The 13,526-nt window shown below is 43.6% G+C and overlaps 2 protein-coding genes across 2 annotated transcripts in view; one reads left to right on the top strand and one right to left on the bottom strand.

Annotated features, from left to right (window-relative positions):
• ESR2 (estrogen receptor 2) overlaps positions 1-13,526 on the top strand; it is a 45,245-nt gene that overhangs the window by 26,632 nt on the left and 5,087 nt on the right. The window contains exon 6 of the mRNA XM_045823211.1: positions 3,945-4,078. Coding sequence (XP_045679167.1) covers positions 3,945-4,078 — 134 coding nt within the window. The remainder of the gene's footprint in view (positions 1-3,944; positions 4,079-13,526) is intronic.
• LOC123808515 (14-3-3 protein beta/alpha-like) lies at positions 9,838-10,784 on the bottom strand. The gene is given in 3 exon segments (XM_045823213.1): positions 9,838-10,155; positions 10,157-10,190; positions 10,405-10,784. Coding segments are annotated over 3 exon segments (732 nt in total).

Genomic DNA, 13,526 nt, shown 5'->3' with positions numbered 1-13,526 from the left:
CTGTTGCTAACCTTCCATGTGATCTCCATTTCTGTGGTTCTGTTCCTGCTCTAGTTGTTTGCTTAGTTTCTTTTGGTTTTGCTTTAGGTCTGGTTGTTAATAATTGTGAGTTTGGTATCCTTTTACTATACATGTTTTTTTCTTTATCTTCTTTTCTTAGATAAGTCCCTTTAACATTTCATAAAATAAGGGCTTGGTGATGATGAATTCCTTTAACTTGACCTTGTCTGAGAAGTACTTTATCTGCCCTTCCATTCTAAATGAGAGCTTTGCTGGATAGAGCAATCTGGGATGTAGGTCCTTGCCTTTCATGACTTGGAATACTTCTTTCCAGCCCCTTCTTGCCTGTAAGGTCTCTTTGGAGAAATCAGCTGACAGTCTGATGGGAACTCCTTTGTAGGTGACTGTCCCCTTATCTCTTGCTGCTTCTAGGATTCTCTCCTTCATTTTTACCTTGGCTAATGTAATTATGATGTGCCTTGGTGTGTTTCTTCTTGGGTCTAACTTCTTTGGGGCTCTCTGAGCTTCCTGGATTTCTTGGAAGTCTATTTCCTTTGCCAGATTGGGGAAGTTCTCCTTTATTATTTTTTCAAATACGTGCTCAATCTGTTGCTTTTCCTCTTCCCCTCTGGTACCCCTATAATTCAGATGTTGGAGCATTTAAAGATGTCCTGGAGGTTCCTAAGCTTCTCCTCATTTTTTTGAATTTTATTTCTTCATTTTTTCCTGCTTGGTTGTTTTTTTGTTCCTTCTGGTTCACTCTATTGTTCTGAGTCCCAGTTTCCTTCCCATCACTATTGGTTCTCTGTGCATCTTCCTTCATCTCTTTTATGGTAACCTGCATTTTTTCATGTAATTTGCGCCCAAAATCAACCAATTCCGTGAGCTTCCTGATCACCAGTGTTTTGAACTGTGCATCTGATAGATTGGCTATCTCTTGGTCGCTCAAAAGGATGAGTCCTGGGGGATTGATCTGTTCTTCTGTTGGAGACATGTCTCTCTCTCTCTCTCCTTTTTTTTTTTCTTTTCCTGTTTCTAAATTCTTGTTGTCCTTAGTTTTGGTTGCTCGAGGAGGCACAGTGCGACTACCTATGCCTCCATCTTGGCTGGAAGTCCAGACTTTTTACTTCTAAATTTTCACTTCCCTTTTGTATTCAGGTGAGTTTCACTTGAGTTCCACAGTTAAGTCATTTCCATGTGCGAAGCCTTGAGACCCCCTTCTCATTGCCACCCACACAGAGGTAAACTGAGGCCTGTGGCCACATGGGCGCTGCCAGTGGATATTTATGTAGGTACAAAATAGTGTACCCCAAAGTGAGGCTCTCTCGTTCAACATTTTGTCATTGCTATCAAGCAATATTTTTCTATTAAACAGGGATGTTGGTTATTGAATAATAAGGTGGCCACATGAAACTACCACTTAAAAATACTTTTATCAAATTTATTGGAGTGACATTGGTTAATAACGTTTTAGGTTTCAAGCCTACAGTTCTATAATACATCATCTGTTTATGGCATTGTATATTCACCACCCAAAATTAAATTTCCTTCTGTGGGCTCTACTACTTTTTTATTTACACTAGTGTATGGACAACTGGTGTGCAAAAGGAATTTTCCATAGTAGATTGGTTTGATTGATATGTTGTTTCAGCATTTTAACATTCAATTTATATACCCTCTATCTTGAATTCATATCTTTCAATCCTGTCCTAATTTCTGTCACATCATCCACTGTCTGTCGCAGTTCAAAAGTAAGCGATATAGAGATCATTGATTTGTTAAGTCCTTCCCCACTCTGTTCTGTATAACTCAGTTTCAAGTAGAACTTTATTAGGGTATCATTTATGAAGTACTGTACCTTATTGCCTCTATAGTTATTTATTTTCTAGAAATGTATTTGGTTTCTAAAGCCTGGAAGGTAAACTATTCTAACCTTGCCAACTCTTGAATGAAATGGTTGGCTGTCACATCTGCTAGAGAAAGCAGGCAGACCTCGTTCCTTAGAGCTGGTTGGAAAATTCACCTTTTCCGTCAGGTACATATGTTCTCATTACTGTTAGTCACAGCATTTATCAGGGCTTATGAAAAATGAATTTGCACTAAAAATGGCATGTGTTTTAGTGAGGAAATTGTTCTAATTTCAATATTTAGAGACATGCTCTCAGACACAGGTGGCAACTTCCGCAAAATAGAGGTGATTTCAGATGAGTCCCCTTATACAACTTGTGGGGTGAGTGTGTGTGCATAACTCACCTCTGACTGAGTCTCACGGAAGAGTACAGAACCAGCTATTAAACCATCAATGCAGGAGTTGGTGGAATTTTTGTTTTTGCCTCCAGAGATATTTTAAAACCACCTTTTCCCAGTATGATGTGTCCCCAAGCCCAACAATTACAGTTTCCAGTATTACCTCCAGCCCCCAGGTAGAGTGATTCAATGATGTGGCATGAGGGGTATTTAGTGAACAAGTATTTCTTGTACTTCTGTTTGCACACTTGTGGCAGGCTGCCTGGGAAAGTGCAGAGCAGGGGAGGTCGTAGGATGAGGTGTGAGGAGGGTTGGGGGTTTCCTACAGATTTTGGCGCCCTTTGCCTAGGGCTCTGATTCTCCATGGTGGCCTTTCCCTATGAGTGACTCATAGGGGACACTGGTGTTTTACCACTTACTGTGTGCGCTTTCAGAAAGCCTCAGCTGGTTGTAGAAGTTGTTATGCTTGCTTGCCAGAGGGAGCAGTGTAGATGCTTGTCACTTTGTGTAGGTGAGCCTAGGGGGTGAGGGTTTTGAACGCTGTGGAGTGCAGAGTCCTGGCAAGCTGCTGTCCTAGCGTAGAACCGAGTGGGAAGTGCTTTACCAGGTTGGGCAGTGCCCACTGGTGTCAGAAACCCACCCCCAACCACCACCACATGGCAAATGTCCTGGCTTGGGGTTGGGGGTTGAAGATGGGAACAGCCAGTTCTTGCAGCGTCTCAGGTCCCCTCAGGGGCTGCTGTGGAGACTGGAAATGAAGCTCTCAGAAACCCATGGCTGCCCTTTAATGTGCACCACAGGGTTTTAGAAGCAAATGACAGTTTTGTGACACAGTCATCTAACTGCTTGTCAAGGACCTCCAATGACTTTAGGACTGATGATAATAGAAGTTTTTGGAGAGCAGTGAGGCAGAATAATATATGTCTTGCTGGAGTTAATTGAAGCTGGTATTTTCTAGGTACAGTGAAATTAATTTACTTCAAAGGTCTACTTAAAAGTTCATTTTTATAAGGAATGCTCAAAGACTTTTGATGATATGGTTCAAAGTTTGTCTAAAACTTCTACTTAAATCTTTGGCAAGTCCAAAATTTCCATGTCTCCATTTCTGACTTTCCAGATTCTAGCCCATCTTCTCTAAATTGTGATTTCTTTGTATGTCATATTAGCTTTTATCCAAATTACATGTACGTGTCTTTTATTTGCCCCACTAGTTTCTCAGTGACCATGAGACAATGAGAGCTAAGCCCTAGACATGAAGGATTGTTTCTTCTTGGGATACTTGCTTCTGTAATGGTCAGTTTCAGAGTCTTCCGATGGAACACAGAATGTTTCATTTTAGTAATATGTGTCATACCTCAGGCTAGTTTGCTGAAATGGTTTAGATTATCAATAAAAGTGTTATTCCTTTAAGATAACACTTATGAACAGGAGAAGGAAAGTGTAGTTCCAATGCACACTTTTGTCTAAATAGTATTTATCCAAAAGTTTACTTCAGGGACTTAGAGGAAATACCCTTTCCTTTTTATAATAAGATAATTCTAGTTATTTCACATTGCTGGGTGTGGTCTCATCACCACCTTGTTATAGTTAAAGCATGTACAAAATAAAATTTAAGATTAAAAAGAAAATACTCCTTATTGCCTTTGATGGTTGCCGAAAGCTGTAATTTTCTTAAATTTTCAAATGAACTTTTGTAGGGATGAAGGGAAATGTGTAGAAGGAATTCTGGAAATCTTTGACATGCTCCTGGCAACAACTTCAAGGTTTCGTGAGTTAAAACTCCAACACAAAGAGTATCTCTGTGTCAAGGCCATGATCCTCCTGAACTCCAGTAAGTGAGCACACAGCTGGGCCGTTTGTGATTGGGGAGGGGGGTGGGGAGGGAATGCTGTTTCTAGAGAAGCATTGAACTTACCATTTTATTTAAAAAGGCAAATATGGTTTTCTTTCCAGCTTGTTTCATTTGATAGGAATTTAAACTGTAATTAATTTGAATATAAATTGTTCATTGGGTGAATTACTAGTAGTAATTTTAAAAGTGGCTCCAGCCACTTTGCTGGAAAAGAGAAAAATGAATTTTACAATGTTTACCATTCAGCCCCTTTCAATGTTTATACAGACACTTTATGTAATTGACATGCATTATATTTACTGTTTGAGTTCTGCTTTTACAGATTCATTTGTTCACTCACTGATTTATTTAGCAAAGACATTAAAGTATAGTCGCTCTTCAAGTAGCTCATAGTGGAGGGAGGGAGGGAGAAAGGGAGGAAGAGAAAAATAATTGAAAAGAAGATCTCAGCACTGGCTGGTGTGACTCAGTGGATTGAGTGCCTGCCTGTGAGCTGAAAGGTTGCTGGTTTGATTCTGGACAGGGCATGTGCCTGGGTTGCAGGCCAGGTCCCCAGTTGGGGGCGGGCAAGAGGCAGCCAGTTGTTTCTCTCACACATGGATGTTTCTCTCTGTTTGTCCCTCCCTTGCCCTCTTTCTAAAAATAAATAAATAAAATCTTGAAAAGCAGGATTGCAGTGCTAGGATACGGAGTACCATGGGAAAACATGGGAGATTCTGGAGAGTATGTAGAAGGAGATGATGTTTGCGTGGGCATTTAGGGATGGGCAGGTGGAACAACTGGGGGGAGGAATGAAGGGACGTAGGTGGGCCAGGAGCTGCAAGTCAGGCAGTGGCAGAGCTGAGGGAGGTGGGCAGGGTTGTAAAACACAGTGCTGAAGATTCACTGCACCTCTTGGGTTGAGAACCACCACCTGGGGCATTGCACAGCCCCAGAAGAGGCTGAGACAGGAGTATCATGGACAGCTAGGCGTTCTTGAAAGGTTAGTCCGGCTTGCATGGGAGGATTGGCTGGAGAGGGGAAGAGACTGAGGCATGGTGCCCAGCCAGAGTCTTGAGGGACAGTGAGAGCCTAAACTGATGTGGTGTGGAGGGGCCAGGAAGGAAGGGGCCTGACTGGAGAGAAAGGTAGGGGTGAGAGGGGGGAAATGGGGAAGGTGCTCTCTAAGATTTGTTTGTGTTTTAGCTTTGCTGATTTTTCTTATGTAAATAATACCTGGTTACTGTAAACACTCTAACTTTTTTTTTTTGCATTTTTTGCCACTTTAATTATGATGTGTCTTAAAGTAGGCCTCTTTGGGTTCATCTTGATTGGGACCCTCTGTGCTTCCTGAACTTGTGTGTCTTTTTCTCTCACCATGTTAGGGAAGTTTTCTGTCATTATTTTTTCAAACAGGTTTTCTGTCCCTTGTTCCTTTTCTTCTCCTTCTGATATTCCTATGAGTGAATGTTGTTATGGTTCATGTTGTCCTGAGGCTCCCTTAAACTATCCTCATTCTTTCTGAGTCTTTTTTCATTTTGTTGCTCTGACTGGGTATTTCTTTCTCCCTTAGCTTCCAGCTCATTGATTTGGCTCTCTGCTTCACCTAGCCTGCACTTAATTCCTTCTAGTGTGTTTTTCATTTCAGATATTGTATTCTTCATTTCTTCCTGGTTCTTATTCATAGTTTCTATGTCCTTTTTCATGCTGATGTAGTTCCCACCAAGTTCCTTTAGCTCGCATAAAGTTCCTTGTAGTTCTCAGAGTTCCTTGAGCATCCTCATAACTATTATTTTGAATTTTGTGTCTGACAGATTGTTTGCCTCAGTTTCTTTTACTTTTTTTCCTATGGATTCCTCCTTTCCTTTTGATTGTGGGTTACTTCTTTGTCTCCCCATTTTACATAAGTCTCATTGTTTGTTTCTGCATCTTAAGTTACTCTGCTCTGCCTGCCTGTGTTTGTGGGGCGGACTTCTGTGGTAGGAGTTCTGTGAGACTCAGTGGTGCAGTCTCTTTGATCTCCTGATCTGGGTGCTCCAGGGATGCCCTTTACTCAGTTTATGTGGGCTCTCTTGTTATACTTGGGCTTTGGTTATTGGTGGCTCATTCATTGGTGGGTTCTCCCCTCTAGCTGGCTGACTGGGAGTCACAGCCCCCGCCACGTTGCTGTACTACACATGCTGGTTAACACAGCAATGCTAACCAAACCCAGCAGAAAACCATACCCACACCAGCAAAAGTACCTGCCATAACATTAGCGATATCAACAGCAATTGAGCAAAAATTAATAAAGGTGGAGAGAGATTAAGAATACTATAAAGTAGGAAAAAGGGACTATGAGGTGACTAAAGGAGAAAAAAATGACTGAGCAGGGAGAGGGCGGAGAAATAATAAGAGTAGGGAATGGAAACAAGACAAAGAAAGGAAGAAAATACAATTTAAAATGTTAAGTAAGACAGGGGAGGGTGCTGGCAAAATGGAATAAGAAGAGGGAAGAGTATAATTAGGTTGGAAATAAAATTTAAAATGTAGTGAACCAAAGGGAACAAAATTGCAGAAAAGCCCCAACAGGGTCAATAACAACAACAGCTGAACAAAAATTATTAACAGTGGAGAGAGAATAAAATTATTATATGAAAGAGAAGAGAGAATATGACATATCTACAGTAAAGAATAATGATTTTGAGAGGATAGAGGGTGGAGAAATAGTAAGAGTAAGGAAGAGAATCCAGGCCACTAAAGGGGAAAAAAAATCCAAACTCAAATAAGCAAGGACAGGAGGAAGGCAAAACGTAGTAAGACAGGGGGAGAGTAGCCTATGATATGTGAAATTAAAAAAAAAATGAACAAATAGGAATACTGTGGAAGAAGAACAGCAATAACTGTAATATCCATGCCAAACAAATGACAATTTATACAGGCGGAAAGAAAATAAGAATATTATAAGAAGGGGAAAAGAATGTGAGCTGACTAGAGGATGGAAGAATGATTTTGAGGGGTAGAGGGAGGAGCAATAGTAAGAGTAAGGAATAGGAACAAGGTGTAGCATGGGTGAAAATAAAATTTACGGTGAAAATTAGGAAGGGCAGGAAGAAGGCAAAATGGAGTAAGACAAAGGAAGGGTACAATGTGAGATTTGAAATAAAAATAAAATTTAAAATAGTGTAAAAATGTATGTAAAAAGAATAAAAAGTAGCCCTGGCTGGCGTAGCTCAGTGGATTGAGCGCAGGCTGGGAACCAAAGTGTCCCAGGTTCGATTCCCAGCCAGGGTACATTCCTGGGTTGCAGGCCAGAACCCCCAGCAACCGCACATTGATGTTTCTCTCTCTCTCTCTCTCTCTCTCTCTCTCTCTCTCTCTCTCTCTCTCTCTCCCTCCCTTCCCTCTCTAAAAATAAATAAATAAAATCTTAAAAAAAAAAAGAATAAAAAGTAAAAGACAAAAGTGAATTAGTTGGAATACAGTTGAAGCAAAAGAAGAAATATTAAGAGGCTATGTGAAAGAAAGAAAAAAATAATGTAAATTCTGAAGGAAAATGAGGTGGAATTCATCTCAGCAGAATTCAGTGCTTATCTTCTGTCTTCTCTTTCTGGATCTGCCTCTGGCTTTTCATCATCAGCTCAAGGTCCCAGGGTGGCTGGTCCAACTTCTGGCAGCACCACCTGTATCACCTTCACCAGCCTCTAGAGGGCGTTTCTGTTGTGCTCCAGAGGGTGGGACTCCTGGGTCTCCCCTGGGAGGCACTGTTCAGTCTTCTGGAAAAATTGTGGATATGTCCCCTCTGCCCCTATGCCACCTGTCTGTCCCAGTTTATTTCCAATAATATATAGTTCATGATGTATTCGCTGTCCATTTCAAGGAGGAGCCAATCTGTGTAAGAAAGTCAGCTATTTCCTGCTTGATGCTGACGACATCTCTACCTTCTAGCTGAGCCTGGGTGGAGCTCGGATTCCCCCTTGCTACACTGATTTCTTATTTCCCTGCATCGCTGACCTCAGTGAAATAGGACTCTAGGAACCGGTGTATTTTGTTTTGAGTGAAATTCAAAATGGGCCCTTTAGGCGGTTCTCTTTCTGTCTCTCTTAAGGATGTGCGCCCTGCAGGAGGTTCCACAGCCTGTTCTGCCTGTTTTGCAGAGCTTCCCAGTTGGTGGTGCTTGCAAACCTGCAGGAGGTGGGGCTGGGTTGTCCTTCCCCTCCTGGAGGCTCTGATAGCCAGGGAAGGGGGCTCTGTCTGGCTGTAAATAATCTCAGGTGCTCACCTCTCACCCATGCAGTTCACTGCCCACTGCCCTCACAGCAGACACAGTCTCAGACTCTGCACTTTGCACAGCCTCTGGCCCTCCAGCTGGGCCGGGCTGGGGCCAAGAAATCCCCTCTCTCTGCACCTTTCTGATCTCTCTGCCCAGCTGCACTCAGTGGGCGCAAACTGCATCCTCAGTCCATTCCCCTTGCTGGCAGGGTAGATGCGCAGTGTGTCCCTGCCCAGCACGCCTCAACTCCCCTTTTGAAAAGTCTGTCTGGACACTCCCACTGCAGCACGGAGTTATTGTCTGGCTTTCCATACACACCACCTCTTCAAAATACCAGGAGTCTCTCACAGTCACGGCTGGCCGCTGCCTGCCTCCACCATCCCTCCACCCCCCACCCCGTGCAGATAGAATCCTCCTCTCTCTCTGGCACTCTTCAGGGTTGCGAGTGCTGCTCCGTGTGTGTGTGTGTGTGTGTGCGTGTGTGTGTGTGTGCGCGCGCGCGCACACACACACACACACAGCCTGGATCTGCCCTACTTTTTGTATTCACTCCTGGCCCAGGTCTGGGGGCTCTCTTCCCTGGAGGGGAGGGAGCCTCAAAGCTGTGACCTCTGACCAGGCTCTCTCCCCTGTGTCTATAAAATCTCCTTACACCATTGTGAAATGCCTTCTGTACTCCTTGGCCTCCAAACTTCATATCAGCTAAGATTTTATTGAATATTCAGCTTGTTTTTCAGAAGGTCAGCCAAGTATCTGAGTTGGGGGCAAGAGCAAGTGGGCTTGGCTTCCACTTACTTGGCCACCATCTCCTACCATTATAAACATCACTGCGATAGACAGAGATGCGTCATTTTGTACACACTTCTGAATTTGTATGTAGTTTTCTTACTGTTCAGTTTACGGTCTACCTGGTGTGTATCTGGTCCTGCTGCTAGACCAGATGCGGATGCCTCGCTTAGCTCTTTCCTCTTGCTGGGCCTGCTCGTCATTGTTTCTTCTTTCTCAGAGAACATGTATTTCCGTGTTTTAATCCTCATCTGAGGAGTTTTGGACCCCTTCCTTTGGGCCACATGTGGGACTTCATTACCTAGATTTTTTATAATCTTTGAGCTTAATGTTTGAAACAACAGGAATCTGTGAGATCATATTATGCTGCTTTATTTTAAATCAGCCAAAGCAGCAGTTCCCGAAGCCAAACTCAATGCAGAACCTGTGGCCATCTGGGTCCCAGGCCGTCTCCTGATCCGGGGCCAGCTGCCCTCCCCCTCTCCAGCCTGTGCTCATTTCTTCTCTGACACTCCCACACGCTCTTGGACGTGGGCGCTGGTTCTGAAGAAGGGAGAAGGGAAGCGTACAGAGCAGTGCTTCTAAAACTATCTGTGCGGAGGGACCAGGTTTCTTTTCTGTTTTGGATGTACGATTCCTTTTTTTTTTTTTCTAATTGCACAAAGGGATATACGTGGAGGGTACGGAGTGACACTGAGCAGATCACAACGCACAATAGACATTAGTTCTCTTCCTCCCCAGCATCTCCTTCATCTCCCTGGTTTTCTGACGTCTGCACATTGTCCCTAAGCAACTGCATGATCAGCGTGCTGTCTTTGTATGACACTTCATTCAGGGTGTCCAATTCAGCAATTGCTTCATCAAACACCGTGTTTGCCAGGCTGCAAGCCTTTTCAGGAGAGTTCAGAATCTCGTAGTAAAAGGTGGAGAATTTCAGTGTCAGGCCAAGTCGAACTGGGTGTATAGGCTGCATTTCTTTCTTACTAATTTCAAATGCTTCCTGGTAAGCCTGCTGAGAGTTTGCCATAGCAGTTTGTTTAACTGTCTCCAGATGCCACCTCAGAAAGATATCTAGTCTGGGCTGGCATAGCTCAGTGGATTGAGCGCGGGCTGTGAACCAAAGTGTCACAGGTTTGATTCCCAGTCAGGGTACATGCCTGGGTTGCACACCATGACCCCCAGCAACCGCACATTGATGTTTCTCTCTCTCTCTCTCTTTCTTCCTCCCTTCCCTCTCTAAAAAATAAATAAATAAAATCTTAAAAAAAAAGAAAAAGAAAGATATATAAAATAATCTTCTTTCATTTTCAAGTAGAACACTTTACTTTCTGGTTGTATAGCCTTGGGAATGGGGTGCTTGTCCTTCAGCTCCAGACCGTCGTTGTGGGTGTCCTGCAGCTCGGCCTCTGTCCCCTCACAGTCCTCCTTGCCACATGCTGCTGCTTCTTGTTCCTCCCTGTTTTCTCTCCAATGCCAAGGTGACACACTGGGAGACCTGAGGGCACCCACTGCATTCTCGTAGGTGACAGAGAACAGGTCTCTTTCTTCATTGGAGGGTTCCTGCCCCTGTTCTGTGACAGCCTCCGTGGCCGTGGTCATATCATCGTAGCACTCAGCCTGCTCCACGAGTTTGGCTTTCTGTACCAGCTCAGTTTTACCCGTGGTCATTCCCGTGGGTGGTCTGCAGGGGACAAAGGGGCTTGAGAGCTGCACCCCGAGCGTGGTGACCACTTCCTTCCCAGGCCCACTCCTCAGGCAGCAGCAGTGGTGGCCACAGCAGCTGCAGGGGTGACACGGAAGCTCTCTTGATGCTTTTTAATTTCCAAATTGTTATAGACAGTTACCTTTGTAAAAAATAATAAAAAGAAATTACTGGAAAAGTGAAGTGACAGTATAAAATACAAGCCCTGGTGTTTTGTTATTCTATTCAGTTGATTTAAAATTACTGTCAATTGCTATAAAAGTTTCCAAATGCTTACCCTCAATTTCTCCTTCTCTTTGTGGACTGGTAACAGATCACACTCGAGTAGCCCTGGCATGGAGCATGAGGTGCCCAGGAGAAGGCTGGACAGGCATGGAGGGTGGGAGTAGGTCTCGAAGAAGGGAGCAGAGGGACAACAAAGAAGGATTCTGAAGGTCATGTGAGGTTAGAGACCCAGAAGACAGGTGTTGGGTGCTTCCTGGTTGGGTCAGTCTGGCCTTCCTTGCCTGCCAGAGCTTTTCGCTTGAACCTAATACACTGCCCCAGTTGTGGGAAGCAAACAGTTGGTGGGTAGAAATGGTAAGCTGTTGGACAAATGAAAATTGTCAAGAAAGTCAAGAAGACTCCTAAATGCTTTGGGGCTTCTGGCACATTCTTGACATGTATTGTTACCCTTTACCTTTTGTAAAGTAATACGAAGTAGAAGCCCCAGCTCACATCAGCAATTAAGTTGATATGCATTAGGAAACATGCAGCTGGGACGTTCGAAATTGATCATGGAGGAAAAATCAGCTTTTTCTGATCTTTCTACCCACTTACAGACTTTGCCTCAGGTATGTGCTGCCATTTCTGTCTTTGAAGAAGGCAAGATCTGCTCCAGAAATAGGGTCCCACGTTGGCACAGGAGGATGGATCATCAAATGCCAGATCATGGGGCTTCTTTTACTTTCAGAAATTATTTAGAATCCATTCCTGTGCAGCAAAGGGCTCCTTAGAAAGCAGTTTGTTTCTGGTTATAACACTTTGCTGGATAAAGCCTTCTGTTTGGCAGGGCTCCTTACAGTCCCTGTGGCCTGTGAGACGTCATACTAGGGTTGTTGTGAGAGCTGAAAACATCGTCTGTGTAAACAGGAAACGGCCGTGGCACTCCGGGGGCATTCGCCAGAACTGCCCTGACCGGGAGCACCCCAGAGGGTGAGGCGGGCCCGGGACGTGATTACTGCTTGTGGCAGTAAATGACTAGAATCTGTTTACGGCAAATCCAAATTTAAGAAATCTTCTTTTAAGGAAGTTCCTTTTTTGCTTGGTAGTCATAACAGTTGTCAAAATGAATTTATTCTGTTCAGCATCACTGTTAGAAAATGGGATTCTGTTTGTATTGGAAAGCTTCCACTATCGGGAGGAGTAGGTCTTTTCTATGCTAGATTTTAGGCATTTGAAGGTGTAGGCTTTTTTCTTCTGGATTGTTTGTAACATTAAATTAAAAGCAGAAACAAGGACAGAATCCATTTTCTCACCTTAAATTTTTAAAAGCCTGACAGAATGTATGAGACAGACACTGGACATTGGACAACGGGTCACCAGGGCCAGAACACAAACACGGTGAGCCCTTTGATTGCCCAGTTTACCACCTGAGGCCAGTTTCCAGGTTGGGACACAGGGAGAGGTAACTCAAGTAGACACCAGGGTCTTTCTGAACTGAGAAGATAAAGTTGTAAACTGGGGGAGGCCAAGGCAGCGAGGATTTTCAGGGGACTGTACTACAGAGGCAATTTGGATACAGAAACTTTTGAGATCTGCCGAGAATCCCCTTCAAGCCTTCGGCTGAGCACTCGTCTGCTCGTGCCTGTGAGGACTAACCACGGACAGGGAAAGAGCCACCAGAAGGAGCAGGCAGAACAACCCCAGAGTTCACGCAGGGCCAGGAACAGGTTATGTTCTCACCAGCCAGAGGGGAAAACCTGTAATAACACTGAGCCTTGGGTGCAGCACTCATAAAGGTATTGCTTCAGTAGTAGGTAAATTAGCCCGAGAGCAAAGGCTGCTCTGGTCCTACCAAAACAAAAACAAAAACAAAAACCCCAAAAAACTAAAAAGGAAGCCTTCCAAATCCAACTATTGCCACATAACTCAATTGCATCCCCCAAAAGCTCAAGAATATTTAAAGAAATACAAAAATATTTAGCACCCCACTAGCTAAAATTCAACATATCTGGTAACCAATTGAAAGTTAGCAAGCATGCAAAGAAGTGCAATATATGACCAATAATGAGGAGAAAACCAACCAATCAACTTGGCAAAGACCCCCAGAGGACACAGCTGAGGGAATCAGCAGACAAGGACACTGAGACAGTTACTATAACTCTGTTCCGTGTGTCCAAGAGGCAGAGGAAAGCATGAGCCAGTTAAGAACAGATTTAGAAAATAACACACACACACACACACACACACACACACACAAATTGAACTTCTAGATGTAAAAACTGTGTCTCCACAGAATCTACATCAGATACAGCAGAGCAAAAGAAAAGATTAGTGGATGTGAAGCCATAGCAATAGAAACTACCAGGAAACAAAAGAAAGAAAAAAGGTCAAAAAGTGAATGGAGCGTTTGGAAACTATGGGACAACTGTAGTTGTTAACATGCATAATTTGGAGTCCTCGAAAGGGGGACCATGTAAAAAAATACTCAGAGAAACAGTGGTTGA

Source organism: Phyllostomus hastatus, unplaced genomic scaffold (assembly GCF_019186645.2).
Source record: "Phyllostomus hastatus isolate PE091 unplaced genomic scaffold, TTU_PhHast_1.1 phas_scaffold_501, whole genome shotgun sequence".
Lineage (NCBI taxonomy): Eukaryota > Metazoa > Chordata > Mammalia > Chiroptera > Phyllostomidae > Phyllostomus > Phyllostomus hastatus.
This window is presented reverse-complemented; position numbering and strand designations above follow the sequence as displayed.